Here is a 17,442-nt window from a genome sequence, read left to right as displayed (position 1 = left end):
CATCGTATAGACTGTTATTTTAAACTAAACCACTTAGGGAAAATTAAAGAGTGGCTGTGTGTGTATTCTGACAAGCCTCTGGTAAGTAGAGAAAAAAAAATCTGCTTATTGTAATTTCTACTGCTCCTAAATTGTTGTTGCAGGTGACGCGCGACAGGACGGCCTGCTGCGGATGGCCGGCTCGAAACAAAACCTGATCTCGGTGCCGTCTTACGAGGACCTCAAGTACTTTTAGAACTCGATTCATTCTACTACTACTACTCGAAATGTCACATTTTGTCTTGCAATAAACACTGAACAAGCATGCGTTAAAAATAGCTTTATTAGCTCAGGCGAACGTGTATTTTTGTAAATTGTTTACAGAAATATTTACGAGTAAAGTCACAACTAAATCTGAAATTTGCAGCCACTGAGTTTTCCAAAATCTGTCGATACCGTAAGAAAAAAGACTGGTGACATTTTTTGGTCAGTATTTATTTGAATAAAAAGTGCGATTTTTTTTTAGCTAGCAATACAGATCCCCCACCCCTCCAACAAAGGCAGAATAAATGATGTGCTTATTTACATTTAGCTACCAGCATAAATGTTGATCCAAGCTACAATCTCCAGGATGACTCGTAGCCAATTCAAGACTGTCCGTGCTTTCCAACTTTCTGCGCTTTTCAGTGTACAAGGGCAATTGGGCTTTAAGTGGTGGATTTCCTTTCCCACTCCTGTAACGACAAAGCACGATTAAATTAAGTGAAATCTAAATTCTGATGTCATTCCAACAAATTCTTGCACGGGCTCACTTTGGCTTTCTGCAGCACTTTGCCTTTAGTGGCCATGATGGACGCTGGTCTATTCTTAAGTGCGCTGGCTGAATTGACGGGAGACGCCGCGTCCGCGCCGTGGGGACCGCCGGATGGTTGACAGGACGACGGCGAGGACGGGGGCTGCGTCACCGTTTTCATCTGAGGGCGAGCAAAAAAATGTGAGTTAACTTGTGTGCTCATGTTTAGCAACTTCATCAGGTTGATGGCGGCTGACCGTGGACGTGTCTGGAAGGTTGCTGTCTAGCGTGGTCCCCAGCGTGAAGGGCCCGGCCTCCACCTTCTTCAGGCTTTCCTTGACTTCCACCAGCCGTAGCTCCACCTCCACACGCCTCCGCTCCGCTTCCCGACTGGCCTCCTCGATCTGCTTCAGCCGAGCTTCCAGTGAACTTTGCTGCTTGGCATCTGAAACCAACGTGCAGGAGCCCGCTCAGGCAAGCAGAACTTTTTTTTTGGGGGGGGAAGCAAAAGAGTTGGACAATAATATACCTTGACAGGCGCTGAGTTCCTCTTTGGTTTCCCTCCGTTCTTTCTTGAGGCCGGCTAGGGTGCTCCTGACCTCGTCGCGCTCTCGCTCCAGTCGCTCACGCTCGTCGCTGTAGCGCACCAAGTCCGCCTCGGTGCGTTTCTTGCCCAGCTTCCCCTCGACGGCACCGGAGCAACCTGAAAAGCAGCAGCCCAACCAGAATGCAAGTCATAACCTTTTATTACTCGATATACAAAATCATTTGGCCAGTTTTTTTTTTTGATTATTTTTTTCTGTGTTTTATTATTAATTCAACACTGATTGTTTTTATGCTATCCTTTTAAAATCTATTTTGAAGAGGAAGAATTTTTGATAGTAAGTGTTCCTAAAATTGTGACCATGTGTGCTGATGTAGGAGAGGCAGCCCACCACTTGAGGGAGCCAAGTTTTTTGGTTCCTTCCTTGATGGAAAACCCAAGTACTACGTCATCCCTCACCTGTGCTGAAGGCTTTAGGTCGTGGCGGTTGAGGACTGAGAGGAAAACCAGAGGTTGCTTGAAGAGTCAAAGCTTTCTGGACCCCCGAGGGACTCAGCGTCCTCTTGGGGGGCTCCTGGCTTTGCGGCAGGGCTTTGGAATTTGGCGTAGCTTGCCGCTTTGTGGGAGTGGTGGGAGTCACGCATTGCTCTGTTTTGGCCGACTCGTTTAAATTAGATGCTGTGTCGGGTTCTGCCGGGTTGTTTGGATTGACCTGGAATGGAAGCGCCAGAGTTTCTTGCCAGCTTTTTAACATCAAATCAAACAAAAGCTACTTTGAGGTACGGGGTTACCTCATTTAGTTTCAAAGGCTCTTTGTGTTCCTCTGAGGGCTCCTGGGATCCTGACATTTCCTTTCCACCACCTGCCACGGTATGCAAAAAAGAGCGCACCGGCACCAGGTCGAGGTACACCCGATTTTCAGGCTCCTCATCTTCAGCCACTAGGTCCTTTTGTGCGTCCTTTGCGGATATTTCACAATGCTCTTCAATGTCCTTTTCATCACTCAGTAGAAGACAGCCAGCAACAATATCCTGAAAAAAAAAAAAAGGTTACATTTTTGAATTTTCTGGAGTTTTTTTTTTTTTTTTTTTACACACCTCTGGATCAGCGATTGAGGCCACGTCGTCGTACAGATCATCCGGGTTCTGCTGGGCGGAGGGCAGGGCGTCAATGTAGTTGTTTGGCTCAGAGAAGCGCCTCTGCATCAAGCTGGAGCCGCAAAGAAACATTTGAAATCTTAGCACGCTGACTTTTTTTTGGGGGGCGGGGGGGTCAATATTTTTGTCATGTCCTACTAAAATGAAGTCTTTGCTGCGTTGACGATACTGGTGATTCTCTCGGCGTTGACGTAGTCGTAGGTTAGCTCCTCCGGGTCTGTCTTGCTCCCCGTCTGGGACAGTAAGAGGCCCAGCCAGTGGCCCATGCCTGCTGACGTTTTGGCCTGGAAAGCATTTAGGTTCTTACTTGTCGTCCCTAAAGATGTCTTTAGGCGTGGCCAAAAAGTGGGATTTATGCTTGTAGAAATATGTCTTAAGAAGCTGAGACATTAAATACGTTTGTTGATGCTCAAATATGCAGCAGGGAGAAACTGGAGGGCTTTTTCCATGACCAAATCCCACGACATCTCCACCCTCCACCAGACGCACACACATGGACCACCCTTGCTCCAGTGAGGACAGTGTTTACTTCATGTAACCTTGCACCCGGCGTCTTTTTTTTCCACTCCAGAAATTTTTCTTCATCCTGGACCTGATTTCGGCGCAAGTGATCCCACCTCCCAAACCACGTGAGCACTCAAATATCTATCCTCAAGTTATCCAACATACTGAGTTACTTGAATTTTTTTTTTTTTTTACAGCGGTTCGAAGTACCTCCAGGGTCGCCAGCTGCATGCCGCTCATGTCGATCCGGAAGGAGTAGAGGCGTTCCGGGCTGGGGTCCGGCCAAACCTGGCAGCCCTCGAGCCTCACGGCAGGTTGGCTCACTTTGTTCTTATTCTTGTCCTGGTAGAACCACAGCTGACCGTTCTTGACCAGGCACCAGCACGTCCGCCACTGGCTGTTCACCAGCACGTTGAGGTAGCCTGACCAAAGATGTTCCAATCAGCTTTGCAGAAGAACCTCCAAATTTATGCCCAACTCACCGGAGGTTTCGACGCATTTCTCGGCGCTCTCCAACGACGAGGCTTTTTTCTTTCCGATGTTCATCAGGTTGCTGAACTTCAAACCTGCGCTGTATTTTTTCTTCACTGGAAGTGGACGAGGACGCTCAGCAGCCGCACCTGCCTTTGTTTTACATTTTAGCGCGGAAGCTCACCATCCCTCTCGGGCGTCTCGACGTGGCCGTCCGTGCTGCTGCCGCTTTCCGAAGCCGCCGAGTGTCGCTCGCCGACTTCCCCCTGTCAAAACCCCAGCGCAGGTTTTGAGTGGAAGAAATCTTCTCATTTCATCTTTCTCACCTTAGTGCAAATGAGCCTTGGCGAGTCAGAGGCAGAATGCTGCAAGTCGCCGTTTTCAACCGGCTTGGGACTGATCTCCTGGATCACCTGGTGAGCGAAACATTTGTTTTCCCTCCAATCCAGCAACTTGTTGAGAGCAAAAGCTCACCTTGAGCCACTGCTCCGTTTGCTCCTTGCTCTGCAGCCCCAGCACGATGGCCTCGCCGCCCACGGGGACGATCTTCAGCTTGTGCTCCTTCCTCTTGAGCTGCTTCTCCTTGTAGGTGACGCTGCAGCCCAGCAGGCTCACGTCCAACAGTGGCGTCTGCTCCTTGGAGCTCTTGTAGCACTGAAAGCAACAACAGGGACATTTCACTTCTCAAATTCAAGCATCCGATTCAAATCTGGATGTAATTACCAGAAGTCGGTGCTCCTTGATGACGCACAGTTGCTTGGCCCATTGGCCGAGCCACTTTTTCCTCCACAGGAAGGCACAAATGCGCGCATCTTTCATCAACTCGATGGACGCCTCGGCCGATGGCCACTGGTGCTGCGCCGACAGCGACTTCCCCCTGGTGGCCGCTTCGTCCTCGTCGTAGGACTCGTACGAGCTGCTGACGGCGTCGCCGTCGTCTGGTGAAGCCGAGAGCGACGCGGCGATGACTACGCGGTGAGTCGGAAAGACAGACGGGTAGCTATCGCTGACCGTTACCATTGACAGTTTCTTCATAAGGCTGAGCCTCCTCGTAGTAACTCTCGGAAGCATCTGAGCAGGTCGCCGTCTGGACGAGCGGTAGGGGAAAAGGTTCTCGAGTCACAGCGCCCTGATGGATCAGAAGACAAACGTTACGAGTTTTAGATATTTGAAACTTGCTTTTTATATTGTCGATAGGTCCAAAAGAGAAAATGTCCATGGTGGGTGGGATCCAATGACATTGCTGAAAAGCCGCCAGAAGATGAAAGCAAAGTACTTGGATGATCTATACACCAAAAGGTATTTCAACTATCCCACCGAGTACCGTAACAAATTGGGTGGCTTGGGCAAAGTGAACTTGGCAGAATTCTGCAAGTTCAACTAAGAAGGATATATATATTTTTTTTTTTCTTGATTCTGATAAAACGTCTGATGTTAAATCTTCCACTTTCTCAGACTCCCTCCCAAGGCACGTACATTCCGCGGCAAGATCACAGAAATTCGAGACGGAGCAGATGAGAAGAGCCCTGGGGGAGGGAGGTTAGTGCAAAAGTAGGAAGCGTTTACAAACTTGATGCTCCAAATGCATTTTAATGTGGGGAAAAAAAAAATATGGTCATAAGACATTGAAGTACTTTAGGTAGGCTAACATAGCAATGTACACAATGAACAATGAAGCCGCCGCTAAAGTTTTACCGTCACTTCAAATTGGAGATTTTCACATTTGACCTGACAGGAACTTATAAAAATATCTGCTGGGTTTGTTTCTACTGTAAATCAGGGAGGAGTCAAAGCATCTGTTATGAATTAAAACAAGGCGGCCTCCTGCCACGCCCACTTCTCCCTATATTCCAAGACATTGACAGCGTGCAAAGATGCTTTACTTTCACTTCAGCCCTGGCGTTTCATTTGACATAGTCAGCGACTGGCTCCAGCCCAAGTAACAAAAGCAAGCAACGGGGGAGAGTGATCGGGGTGTGGCGGAGGGGTTCAGAAAAAATAACGAAAAGGCCCAGCAACATGGAAAATCCCCAGTTCCCATGCCAAGAATCTGCTGAAGCAAAAACACTCCAAATCTAGGAGCATGTTTTGGAAGAATTTTCTAACATTTGCTTTTTTCAAAAAAATCAAAAAAATCAGGTTCAATGAAATTAAATTTTCTCATTGACTGTTTGCCAGTAAATGAGAATATTTAATTGGAAACAAATAAAACCAGACCAGAAGAATTTTCTAACATTTGTATTTTTTTTTTTTAATCAAGTTCAATGAAATTAAATATTCTCATTAACTGTTTGCCAGTCAATGAGAATATTTAATTAAAAAACTAAAATAAACAAAAAATAAAACCAGACCAAAATATTTACAAGTTTAAAATAAGCTGTTATTTTATTTTATGACCAATTGCTTTCAAATTTGAGCCTACATGCATGTAGAGAAGGGGCAGCTCCATCGCGTGGTCAGATAATATTACGAGGAAAATCCCGACCTAGCCAATCAAACCTACTCACTCGAGTGCAGCCCTCTGCGGACGTCTGCCTTCATTCCCCCCGGCGTGTCACCGCCAAAGCGCCACGGTGTCGCTATCTATAGCCCGACTCTATTTTCAGACCGTGCAGAGTCGACCCAATGGAACTCTTCAAACGTTTGTTTACCAGTCACGTGTCGTGGAGAGATGGATACATTTCAGCCGGAGTGACACTGTTTCCGTTGTGAGAAACAAAGACCCATTTTAGCGAGATTATGGACATGCCCGAGGGTTTGGCATCATCCAGTCGAGAGAAGAATGCGACCCCTGATCTGACGGGTCGGGTGAGGGTGAAGGTGGAAGACAGCTGGTTCGTTTTGGAGAGGGCCTTCCTAGCGAGGCACAGCAACTACTTCCGGGCGCTCTTTCAGTCGGGCATGCTGGAAAGTAATCAAGAGGAGCTCCACCTTAAAGGAGGGTTGCACGCAAGAGGCTTTCTCATCGCTCTCGCCGTCTGCAAAGGGGAGATTCCCACCCTGGCCGATCCGGACGAGCTGGTCGACGCCGTGGAGTGCGCCGCCTTCCTGCAGGTGCCAACTTTGACTCGGCATCTTTGCGATATCGTGGATTCGGATACCTGCCTCCTACTCTACCAGGCCGCCCACATCTTTGGGCTGGAGAAACTCTTTCATAGCGCCGCTCTTTTCCTCTGCGATACATTCGAAGACCTGAGGGAAACGGCGGAGGCGACGCTTCCCGAAGATCTGCTGCAGTATTCTCAGTCCTTATCCCCCGTGTCTTACGTCGCAATCGGTACTCATACCCCTTCCACGGAGCTGCTCCACGACACCTTCCGGGTCGTGTGCTACCTCGACGAGAAAGAAGGAGAGTGGAAGCATCTTACGCATCTCCCGACCATCTGCAGTACGTCTTTGTGCGGCGTGGCCGTGCTGGACAACCGCCTGTACATCGTTGGGGGAGTTTACGGTTATAACAAAGAAACCGTCGACGCCGCCTTCTGCTTTGACCCCGAGTCAGGGCTTTGGACCTCTCTTCCGGGACCTCAGAGACCCAGACATGACTTCACCTTGCTGGGGCACGAGGGACGACTCTATGCCGTCGGAGGCGAGTACCAGAAAAGGAACATCGCCACAGCAGAGCGCTATGACCCTCGGAAGGCTGAGTGGACGTTCATACGACAAGCTCCGAAGCCGGTAACGTCGGCCGCCTGCGCCGTGGCCAGGCGTCGGATGTTTGTTTGCTTCTGGAAGCCTCCCGATACCACGGACATTTACGAGTATGTGGCGCTCGATGACGAATGGAAGCTCACCACCACCTTGATCAGACCTCAGAGTTACGGCCACTGCATGGTGGCCCACAGGGACAACTTGTACGTGATGCGCAACGGGCCCTGCGACGACTTTCTCCGCTGTCTCATGGACTGCTACAACCTCACCACAGCCCAGTGGACAGCCATGCCGGGGCACTACATCAACAGCAAGGGGGCGCTGTTCACCGCGGCCGTAAAAGGGGACTCGGCCCTCACGGTGAAACGCATGCTAACGCTGGAGTACGCCATCAGCGCGCAGGAATGGAAGCCCCGAAGGCAGATGAAGGGTTTTCCAAAGGGCGGATCGTTACGGACTTGTTTACTTAGGCTTCCCAAGACAGGACCGGTCTTCCCCCAGGTGGATGCACAGGGGAGGCAAAAGGAAATGCCTTTGAAAGACAGAACCGGTAGATGATATGATGGAGCTCTAATGTTTTTTTGGAACTGGGATACATGAAGACTGTTGTTACTGAGACTCCAATTTGAGAACCGGCTAAGGTTTCAGTTCGTAAACCTTACATCAAAAACTATTTGATATGGTGCTAGAGTCGTCACTTACTGTTCTGGGCGGTGGCAGGTTAGGAAGGCTCTTCTGTGGAACGGGCGCATGTTTGGATGCTTTTCCATTGACCAGGACGTTTGCTGCATCTTCTGCAATGCAACATATCAAAGTAAACACACTGCCAATGGATCCATAACAGCTCGTTTCACGTGAGCCTCTGCCTTTACACCGTTCTGGGATGTCCAGATGTTCCACACCAGAGGGTGGATACTTGGACTCAAATCCGATGAGACCTGATCTGATTGAGGCGGTTAGGGTTATTGTTTGTTGACCTAGATTTCTTTCAAATCAACTAAGCGATGCCTCGTAAGGGTCTCTCCTACTTTACTGTATTCTGTCAAATGTGCAAACGTAAGACCATGAGACAGTATGCTGCTCCGTCGAGGTTGTCCAACTGGGTCAGACGTTACAGCGGACATGAGTTATTGCACCTCGTGCTCGCCGGGACGCAATTCAAGTGAAAAGCGGAGAGGCGAGCTGGAGTCACAGACGACCCCAATCCCCCCACAACCCAACCCCACCGCCATTTCCTGTCTGTTTCTTCATAGCGCCTCGCCATCTGTAGCTGCCTTGTTTTGTTTGGACTACAAGAAAGAATTCCGTTTGAGACTCTTTTTCTCCTCCTGTGTTGTTCTTGAGTTTCGAAGACGAGTTGATTGTGATTTCATCGTCGAAGATCTTTTTTTGTTTTTTTTGTTTTTATCTTATAGATGTCATGAAGGAAAATGACACCTGATTCAATAAAAAATGTTTACCTTTCTCCTGGTTTTCCTTGTTACCCACGACGACTTTGTTCATGTAGATGTACTCCTCATCCGCACCTGGGTGAAAGCCACACAAAAAATTCAGAAAGAGCATACCTAAATATCTATAGACTTTGAAATAAGAAAAAAGTCTAGGAATAAATAATTAATGTAGTTTGCAAAAAAAAGTTTGCAGCAGCGGCGTTTTCCTAATTAAATTAATTTTCGCAGACGATCAAAAGACAGCTTTGGGCGTTACACCGCTTTGATATCGATATCTTGAGCGGAAAGTAAACAAAAAAAAGAAAATCGAAAGTTTCTCCCGCGCTATTTATAACCTGCTCAAAGGAAGCGAGCGTCCCCGGTGGATGAATGCGGCTTTGGAATAATCATACAGCCGAGAGCCAGGAGAGGAAGTGCTGAGGAACCAATCCAAGACCTGAACATGGAAAAGGAAGACTCTTCCAGTGTGTCGCTGTGACTTTTTCAACCCAAAATTCATCGTGAACCTCACGGGACATTTCAGTTTTCATCGAGAGGGCCATATTAGATTTAAGATTTGATTCATGATGGGCTTTTTATAAGCCTTCCTCTGATATTAAATTTACATGGCGGCCGGGAGAAAAAAAGCCAACTAAAAGGTCTTTTACACAATGATCATGTAATCATTAAAATAATCATCTCGCTAATTATATGAAAGGTGTGACTGGATGTGGTGAGTGACGTGGGTGTTGGCGAATCAAAGTTGGGAGGGGAAAAGCCCCAGATCAGCGTGACCACAAGAAAAACCTCCTTTGACTAATATTCTTCCCAACTTGTCATGTTATGACGCCGTGTCGCAAATCTACGCCGCTCGCTTAACCGCAAACCATTCAAACTCGCTTCAAGGCTTCTTACGCAACGTGCGCTGGGTTCTCCATTTAATTTCCCACAAATGCACCCAACGTTGTGAGTCAGCACTTGGCTATCGGACAAAACCTCTGCGCACTTATTTTGCTATCTGCCTAAGCGCCGTGTAATTATGACACTCTCACAGGCCCTGACCATCAGATACACTCGAGCCGACTGAAAGCTTGTTTGCAAAATTACCCCGGCATTTAATTGGAGAACATTTGCGATCGCTCGCGCAGCAGCCAAAATGTTTATTTTCCCTGTTCGTGGCTCTGACGCTGATTACACAAAACTGCTGGTGGGCCGATCTTATTATTTATGGTGACTGGAAGACTTTCCGTGCGAATTTTTTGGGGGGGGGGGGGTATTGTTTCAACGTGTTCTCACGAGAGAAATCGGACGAGTGTTGACACCAGAGGCCTCTTTGCTGGAAGTGCTGCAAAGTTTGCTGTCATATGGGATTTTATTTCTTAATTCTACCCGACAACAAGCCTCCTAAACATGCTTGAGTGTTTTTTTTTTGTTTTTTGTTTTTTTACTGGTACCGTTGGACGCAGTGTAGGACTGGAGTAGGTCGGAAAGCAATCCCTTGTGGATGGTGGCGTTCCCACTCAGGGTCTCTTTGTCCAGGATGAGCAGGAAGTGGTGGAGCTCCATGAGGAGCTGGTCCAGCACTGCAAGCACAAAGAATGAAAATAAAACAGTCAGGGAGGATTTGTCTGTTAACGCTCGGACTTCAAGCCAGCGTTTAGCATGGGAGAGAACGACTTTGCAGCCCTGACGTGCCTCCCACGCGTGACCTTCGGGGGTCACGCCTTGTGGGGAGTTCTTTGTGTGTCTGCCGGCTTCGTGAAAAGCATCCCGAGGATGAAAGACGTTCTTAAAGGAGAAGGTGGAGCAGATATTTCGACTGTTCTTTTTAGACCTCACCGTCCAAATTAGCAAATATCCTGCTAAACATTTCCTTGTCATCAAGCACGTCCGCCCCCGACTTGAAGGCAAAGGCGAAAGAGAGAAAATTGCGACATCCATAAATAAACCAAGACCGCAGTCAGCCGAGGGATCTGCTTCCAAAGAAGAACCTCAAAGGACAGACGCTTCCGCCGACCGCTAACCCAGCTTTCAAAGTGACAATACGGGAACACAAGGTGTCCAATGCTGAGCTTCACAAGTTGCAGATGATGAGAGGAGCTCCCTCCCTTTTCTGCTCCCCTCCCCAACCCCTTTTTTTTTTAATGACTCCTGCTCACGCTGGGTCAACATCTCCCGAGGGGCCCCGTGTGTGAAGCAAAATACTGGAAGAGCCTTTCACAACAGGAAAGCACAAAATTGCCCCGACAGAAGGCAGAAACACTTCAGGCTCGTTTCGGAACCCCATCATCGAACGTGAAGAGTACCCAAACCGGTTTTTGCTTTCCCATTGCTCTGCTTCCACTTGTTTGTTTGCAGAAGTTGACTCAGATGAACTTTTGGGTGCAACGAAAGGGGGGGGGCCTGGGAAACAGAGTCAGCTGACAGGACATAGCGCTCTGCAGTCGCCGTTCCTTCTTCGCCTGAACTTGTTCTTCCTGTTTTGATTCATTCACAGAATTCAATCAATAACTATATTGATATTGATTTGCCTTCTACTGCTGATTTGGATGATTGGATCAATTGTGATCAAATAAATAAATAATGTTCCTAATTAATGAAATACATGTCGTCACGCTTTATAGTGTCTTGCAAGTCAAGCATTTTTTGTGTAAAATAGGGCAAAAACTGTTTTGTCAATGATGCAATGTTTTTGCGGTTTGTCAAGAATACGATTTGAATTAAGCGACAAAATTGGGGAAGGGGGGGGCGGGTTGTCGTTAAAGTCAGCGCAGTGATGCAACAAAGTGAGCCGATATGTAAGATGTTTGGACGCTTTTCGGACGCTTCCAAAATGTCCTCCAGGGATGAATCACACGTATTTTGGGATGCGGCACGGCACACGTGGAAAATAGCAACAGATGTGCTCACACGGCTCTTTTCACATCTGGCCTTGCCACACTGCCCCCTTTTTTTTTTATTTTTTATTTTTTTTATAATCCCGTCCTCACTGTGTCTGTTTTCATTTATCAGTTTGGCCTTTCTGTAGAGTTTTGTAGGAAACTGTGCAATGCACTCCCAAAAGATGCTTTTAATTATTTAATTGCATTTCATGTCATGTATCATGTGCTCAGGATTTTGATGAATAATCAGAAAATTGGAAATAATTTGTGTTTTATTTACAGCATGTCTTTTTTTTTTTTTCTCTCCACAACTTGTCTCCCAATGAAACAAACGGGAAGCGGGCACAAGAAGTTGAAGTGAAACGAGACGTTGGCTCTGAATGCCTCTTTTGCCATCAATGTGCTTGTTTTGATGGTTGCAGAGAAGATGACATTTAATTTGACTCATGCTGGTAACCCGAGAGAAACTTGGGTAGTGTTTGTTCCTGTCTGGCTTGAAAAACTGGCCTGTGGAAAGTTAAACACTTCTTTGACCTCCATTGTTTGCTGGCCATAAATGCTTTTAATTTACAATCAAAATAATACATCAGCATTTTTAGGAGAAGCGTTTCAAAATACTTTGCAAACGCCGCCTGTGTAAAATGAACATCTGCAGCTAAGACATGGTGATTACAATAAGCCGCAAGTCCAAAGTAGCATCCAAATCTTCTCGCAAAAGCAAATAAGTACCATTGTAATTCCAGTGTAGTTGTTCCAAATCAAGTGGCTCCGACTCAACTTCTATCCCAATGTTTTGTTTTTTTCCTTCTCAGTCTCACTCTTGCTCGCTCTAAAAACATCATCATGAATATGTGTCACTTGATGCAATCTTTGGACACTTCATTAGGTACCCGTGCAGGTAGTGAAAGGGTTAACATTGCCTCTTTTATAGGTCGTTTGGACCGGTAGCAGCCGCTGGCAAATAAACACTAACTAGCAAGGTACGGCGTCTTCAAAAGAACCCGATGCCAAACAACACCACACACGGCTTCTGTTGCCAGTAAACTGGCAGGAGCGCGTCTTTGGGGGCCCGCGGGGGGCCACCGCCACCCGCTGCCAGGTAGCGAGCGGGAAGTCCGTTTTCCTTTTCATCATTTTTATAGGCCGCTCCAGCTTCCTTAAATTACCTGTGAATCACCCCCCCACCTCCCCCTCCCTCCCTTGGTTGACATACTTTCAAGTGAGGCTTAATTCTTTGGCCTACTTTGCTGAGCTTACTTACTGTCACATTTTAAGTCTTAACCTTCAAGTTTCTAAAGTAGCCGCGGCGCATTGAGGAAGTCACATTGAGGCCACGCTAAATCGAGTTAAGTTATTCGCTGAACGTGGTCAAGCACGCCACTCATCACTATTCATTTGATTCCCTGCTGTGAAAAAGTGGCCATCCTCCTAAAACAACATCCGTGTTGCAGGTGGATGTGTAATCAGATGAGGTCGTTTCTCTTCTTCTGTACTGAAACCCGCAGCTCTTCAGAAGCAACACACCAGCCGTTGTCCCAAACAATGGCCGGCCTTGTCATCCCACCACCTGCCGCCGACTCCCGCCCTCCCCTCGGAATGTTTTCCAGGTTTCCCTGACCATGACACCCGCCCCCTCCCCGTCCCACCCGGCACCAACTGCTTGCTGCTCCCGCTGAGATTCGATTCAGCGTCCTGCAACTCCCGTCTTCAATTTCAGACATGGATTCATGACACAATTCAAAGTGCACGTTGCTTTTCCTGCCCTTGACGTGACCTCACGTCACTTGTGGCTGGTTGCTCACGTAAAGACTACTTCAACTTCTTGAATGGCATCAGGTGTACTTATAAATTCAGTCTGAATTTATTAAGGTGTGCCTCAAGGGTCCGTACTCGGCCCTATGCTTTTTCTTACTTACTTACAGTTCATCAATATTTTAGTCACCAGGAGATGGAAAGAGCAGTGTAAAATGTACAATTTATGGATAGACTTTTGGATTTTTGAAGAATATTCGGTGTATAGCGGGCAAGCGATTTTAATTATAAAAAAAAAAAAAGACCATGAATGCTCATATTAAATAATCCAATGTCGCTGGGAGGACTGAATGCCCCATTAATGAAATGACATGAAAGACATGAAAAAACATGAAATTGGCATCTTCCAACACTGCTCCATTGACACACACAACAAGCGAGTGGGAGCAAACACTGACGGAGCGACACTTGGTTCTTTCAAAGCCTTCTGCTTCCAGTCCAGTTTGACTGCTGGACATTGTTCTTGACAAATAGAAGGCGAAAAGGGAAACCAGTTCATCAATGGGAAAAACAACTCCATCACCGCAAAATAATTTCAGCTGATATGTGTACAATTAGATTTTTCCCATCACTCCAATAGGGAAGTGAAGTCGAGCAAAAAAGTGGCTGCGGCCGTGCTCATCCCAAATGGACAAATAATAACCACAGGAATGTGAGGAATGCCTTGAGAACAATGTCAGCGCTATTGGAATTGATTTTGCTCGCAGTGCAAACAACTTTTAGACAAGATTGACTTTAAAATGAAACAGATTCTCTGTGACTGTAAATGTGTGCTCGTGAAAAGTGCTTCATCCTAAAAAGTGATGGGATTGAAAATGCAGAAAAGTCACCAGCCGTCTTCTTTATCCTCTACAAAAAACAACTAATATCACTGCTGTACTGAGAAACCCGCAAAGGAGCTGAGCATGTATGTGCAGTTATATCTCCTACTGCCTCCTGGTGGCCAACGTTGCAGAGAACAATGGAGAGAAAGTGAATGAACTGAAGGCACTCCCGAATGCGGTTTTCGTAATTTTCCTCAGTGGGACAGCGTAACCGCAATGTGGACTGCGCTTAAAATCAGTCTGACGTGCATGACGTGAGCTGCGGCATCTGTCCGCTCCCACGTGAAACTTCAACTTTTCTCGTCCCGATTGCTTACCTTTGTGCTTGTCCATTCCCCCTTGTCCCGAGGTGTCCCGCTCCACTCATCCACTGTCCCTAAAGTCTTCAGACAAGAATGACGGACCCCGGAAAACACCTTACTGACTCGGGTAGCGGCAGCCGGCTCTCCACGTCCTCTCCTACTCTGTGCGATGTGGTGAGTGGCGCTCGCTTCCTCCTCCTTCTCCCTGCCTGCAGCATCCACACACACACACACACACCAAAACCACTCGGAAACTCCCCTTTCGAGTTAAAGTCCAAGTCAGTATGCCTTATGAGAAAATAAAGAGGAGCTTGACTTGGTACTTTCACGTTTTTTAAAAGCATGTCTCCATATTTGTTCAGTGGATTTCAAAAAGTCTACACACCCCTGTTGTGATGTCATAATAATTCCAAAATAGACCAGGATGAAGCATTTCAAATTTTGCCCACTAATTGTTTATGTGACTTTGCTTTTTGTGTAACAAAAAAAAAAAATGATTTGAATCGGCAAATCAGGTTCGAATCGGGGCCCGTTTTGTCTTTGGTCCGTTTTTGAATCATCTTCTGAGCTTTGTTATGCTACAGCCGCATTCCTCTCATTCTTCCTCCCGCTCGCTGCTCTCCCACGGGTTCCCTTTCAGGTTCAAAACTTTGCACATGTTTAAAAAAAATAAAATGAAATCATGCCAGCGTGGTTGAATATGCTAGGATGTGATGTTTTGGACATTTGAAACATTTTGTTCGTCTAATATTATTACGCTATCAACCGAAGAAGTGCTGATAATAAAAATCAAGCAACAGCGTATTTCAGATGATTTTAAAGCCGACATTCATGTAGACGGTGGCAAAATAAGATGTCGATCTAAACGAGGATAAAAAATATATCTCAGTAACGTTATATGTCAAAACTAGCAAGCTATTCATCATCTCAGCGTGAGCTCCAAGCGGAGGGTGGTCTAAGCCCCTCACGCCCTCTCTCGCGTCGCGTCCACGGCAGACAAAGTGTCTTGTTAATAATCCAGCTAGGGGAATTCCTGGAGTGCAGCAGACCTTTTGGAAGAACTCAAGCTGCTTGGGTGGCGTTGAGTTTTTAGAGATTGTTGTTTTTGTTTTTTTGGAAATACAGTGATTTACATTTGCTGGCTGGAGTTTGTCCACGAAGGAGGAAAAAAAAAAAAGAGGCGCTTTTTGTGCATGTTTTAAGAAGTGCTACAGTTTAAGCCTTTTTCTTCCTGCTCACGACTGTCACATAAAGAGCATTCCTCGGCAGTGAATCACAGGTCAAAGGTTACTGAATCAACTCCAAATTGAACCCTCAATTCTTGGGCCTCAGCCAAGTTGGTGCAAAGAAAAGACCCTCCTAACCCCACCGCCTCCTCAGCCTTTCATTTGGACATTTTCATCTAATCTGGTGCCTGGGCTGACTGTTACGTCTGGGAATTTCCAAAGCGTCTCTTTTGGTTGCTTCCACGTTGTTTGGGGAACGGGGAGCGAAAACACCTTGTGGAGATGAGACGAGCGTGCGGTGCATCGTGAGCAATAATATTAGTTTGGCGTTATGGTTGGAAAATAGGGAGGGTACTCAAGTGGATTGTATATTTCATGACACTTTTATGTATTTAAATCACAATTTCAACATTTGCAACGCTAACTTTAAGCTTTAAGTGAAAAAAAAAATGAACACTTACTGTGCAGGACAAAAAACATTAAATCTCGAATCATGAAAATACTCCATAGCGTCTTTACATGGGTACTTTCCACATAGATAAAATAAATAGTTAAGTCCATACAATATTTAATTGTGCTTTGCAGCTTCTTCAAAATATTGTTTGGCACTGCCATCTTCTGGTGAGAATAAAATAATCTATATTGGAGCTAGTGCGCGTGCTCAAAACATGGTACGTCTAAATGTTGTAAGAAATGATTCTTTCCTTATTTTAGTTTATTTCTGGTATCAATGTAGTACATAAAGATAAAAACACACGACATCGAAATAAAAGTTACTGTAGTTGTGAAATAATGGTTTGTTTACATAAAGAACACGCCCCCCCCCCCCACAGAAAAACGGTCTGTCCCTTTAAATGGGAGTCCTCCATTGCACATGCGCACATTTTGTTTGGTTTTCTCTAACCTGGGGAGCTGTCGGGAGTCGCGTTCGCTGCCAATTATTATCATGTTTAGACAGCTACAACGCTGATTTTTCCCTTGAAACTTTCTAATTTCGGAGTAAAATAACACACCGCGGAGGCCAAGTCGCCGATCGGGGCGAAGGGCGGCGCAAGCAGGCTCAAACAAGCGCTGCAAGTGCTTCCCTAACCCCGCTTCCACTGTTCCAGTCGGTGACAGTACATCCTCCGCCTCCTCCCCGGACCTCCACATCCATGTTGGCGGCCGCAGCCCTCGCTCTGGTTCCGGGGGCTTCGAGCCTTTGTTCTCCCGTGCACGCTGTCTGGCACCGTTGCAGCGGCTTGTGGAAGGGATCGCGGCGTGTTGCGACTCCCTGCTGGTTGTCTTGAGGATTGTTGACGCGTTAAAAATGGCTGCGATTTGAAAGAGAGAGAGCGAGGGGGAGAAAAAAAGGAGAGCGGTCATGAATCAATGCTGGGACGCTGCGGATCAGCTAAACGGGCTAACAGATGATGCATTAGCTCTCGGGTAAAAAGAGTCTTTAAACCCGATTGTGCAAACTAGCGATTGCTCCAAATGCTTTGAATGCAGTTTAAATATGCGGAACTTTTTTAGTCCCACTTGAAGCACTGTTGCAATTTTCCCCCAAAATGGATTTCGGATGGAAAAATGGATGTCCGGCTCAACTAGCCTATGGAAGATACTTTCTGGGGGGGTGGGTTCTGGTCCACTTGCTTGTGTTCGCCCACTCCTCGCCACCTAAAGCCTGTGACAAGCCGTGCCTGTCCGGGAAATGTCTCAACGGGTCGTGCATGTGCGAGCCAGGTTGGGTGGGAGACCAGTGCCAGCATTGCCAGGGCAGGTTTAAGTAAGTTTGTCAAAATAATTTGACTTATTATTTATGACAGCATTGATGTCATATCAATATTGCATGCGAGGCTACTTAAAATGCAGTTGAAGTTGTTGT

General features: G+C 46.6%; 3 protein-coding genes across 6 annotated transcripts in view; 2 read left to right on the top strand and 1 right to left on the bottom strand.

Annotated features, from left to right (window-relative positions):
• Positions 1-314: 314 nt before the first annotated feature.
• afap1l2 (actin filament associated protein 1-like 2) lies at positions 315-14,514 on the bottom strand. The gene is made up of 19 exons (XM_085904152.1): positions 14,365-14,514; positions 9,984-10,112; positions 8,560-8,625; positions 7,802-7,893; positions 4,466-4,577; positions 4,172-4,386; positions 3,923-4,102; positions 3,775-3,861; positions 3,633-3,714; positions 3,460-3,564; positions 3,188-3,399; positions 2,612-2,757; positions 2,414-2,525; positions 2,108-2,347; positions 1,776-2,028; positions 1,302-1,475; positions 1,030-1,217; positions 792-953; positions 315-713 (listed from the first exon to the last, which is right to left on the bottom strand). Exons 1-19 carry the CDS (start codon positions 14,378-14,380, stop codon positions 687-689), a joined length of 2,598 nt encoding a protein of 865 aa, XP_085760278.1. The 5' UTR covers positions 14,381-14,514; the 3' UTR covers positions 315-686.
• atrnl1b (attractin-like 1b) overlaps positions 4,684-17,442 on the top strand; it is a 34,398-nt gene continuing 21,639 nt past the window's right edge. The window contains exons 1-3 of one of the 4 annotated variants that reach the window (XM_085904143.1): positions 4,684-4,747; positions 4,904-4,987; positions 14,397-14,523. In XM_085904143.1, coding sequence (XP_085760269.1) covers positions 14,519-14,523 — 5 coding nt within the window. In that variant the 5' untranslated portion in view covers positions 4,684-4,747; positions 4,904-4,987; positions 14,397-14,518. Of the gene's footprint in view, positions 4,748-4,903; positions 4,988-11,302; positions 14,524-16,473; positions 17,344-17,442 lie in introns of those variants that run through there. The other 3 variants (XM_085904144.1, XM_085904145.1, XM_085904142.1) reach the window with 3 other exon arrangements.
• Positions 4,981-9,788, top strand: LOC147039279 (kelch repeat and BTB domain-containing protein 13). The gene has a single exon (XM_085904155.1). It carries the CDS (start codon positions 6,188-6,190, stop codon positions 7,655-7,657), a length of 1,470 nt encoding a protein of 489 aa, XP_085760281.1. The 5' UTR covers positions 4,981-6,187; the 3' UTR covers positions 7,658-9,788.

This window comes from Syngnathus leptorhynchus, chromosome 22 (assembly GCF_054491065.1).
Source record: "Syngnathus leptorhynchus isolate UIUO chromosome 22, UIUO_Slep, whole genome shotgun sequence".
Classification (NCBI taxonomy): Eukaryota; Metazoa; Chordata; class Actinopteri; order Syngnathiformes; family Syngnathidae; genus Syngnathus; species Syngnathus leptorhynchus.
Note: the sequence above shows the minus strand (reverse complement) of the source record. Positions and strands in the feature narration are given on the sequence as shown.

Excerpts from the sequence above, each read along its gene's own strand:
- afap1l2 (XM_085904152.1), bottom strand. Across the intron at positions 7,894-8,559 it reads CAAGGAAAACCAGGAGAAAG|AAGATGCAGCAAACGTCCTG; the intron begins GTAAACATTTTT and ends GTTGCATTGCAG. Across the intron at positions 954-1,029 it reads ACCTTCCAGACACGTCCACG|ATGAAAACGGTGACGCAGCC; the intron begins GTCAGCCGCCAT and ends GCTCGCCCTCAG.
- LOC147039279 (XM_085904155.1), top strand. The coding sequence starts at position 6,188 with ATGGACATGCCCGAGGGTTTGGCATCATCCAGTCGAGAGAAGAATGCG.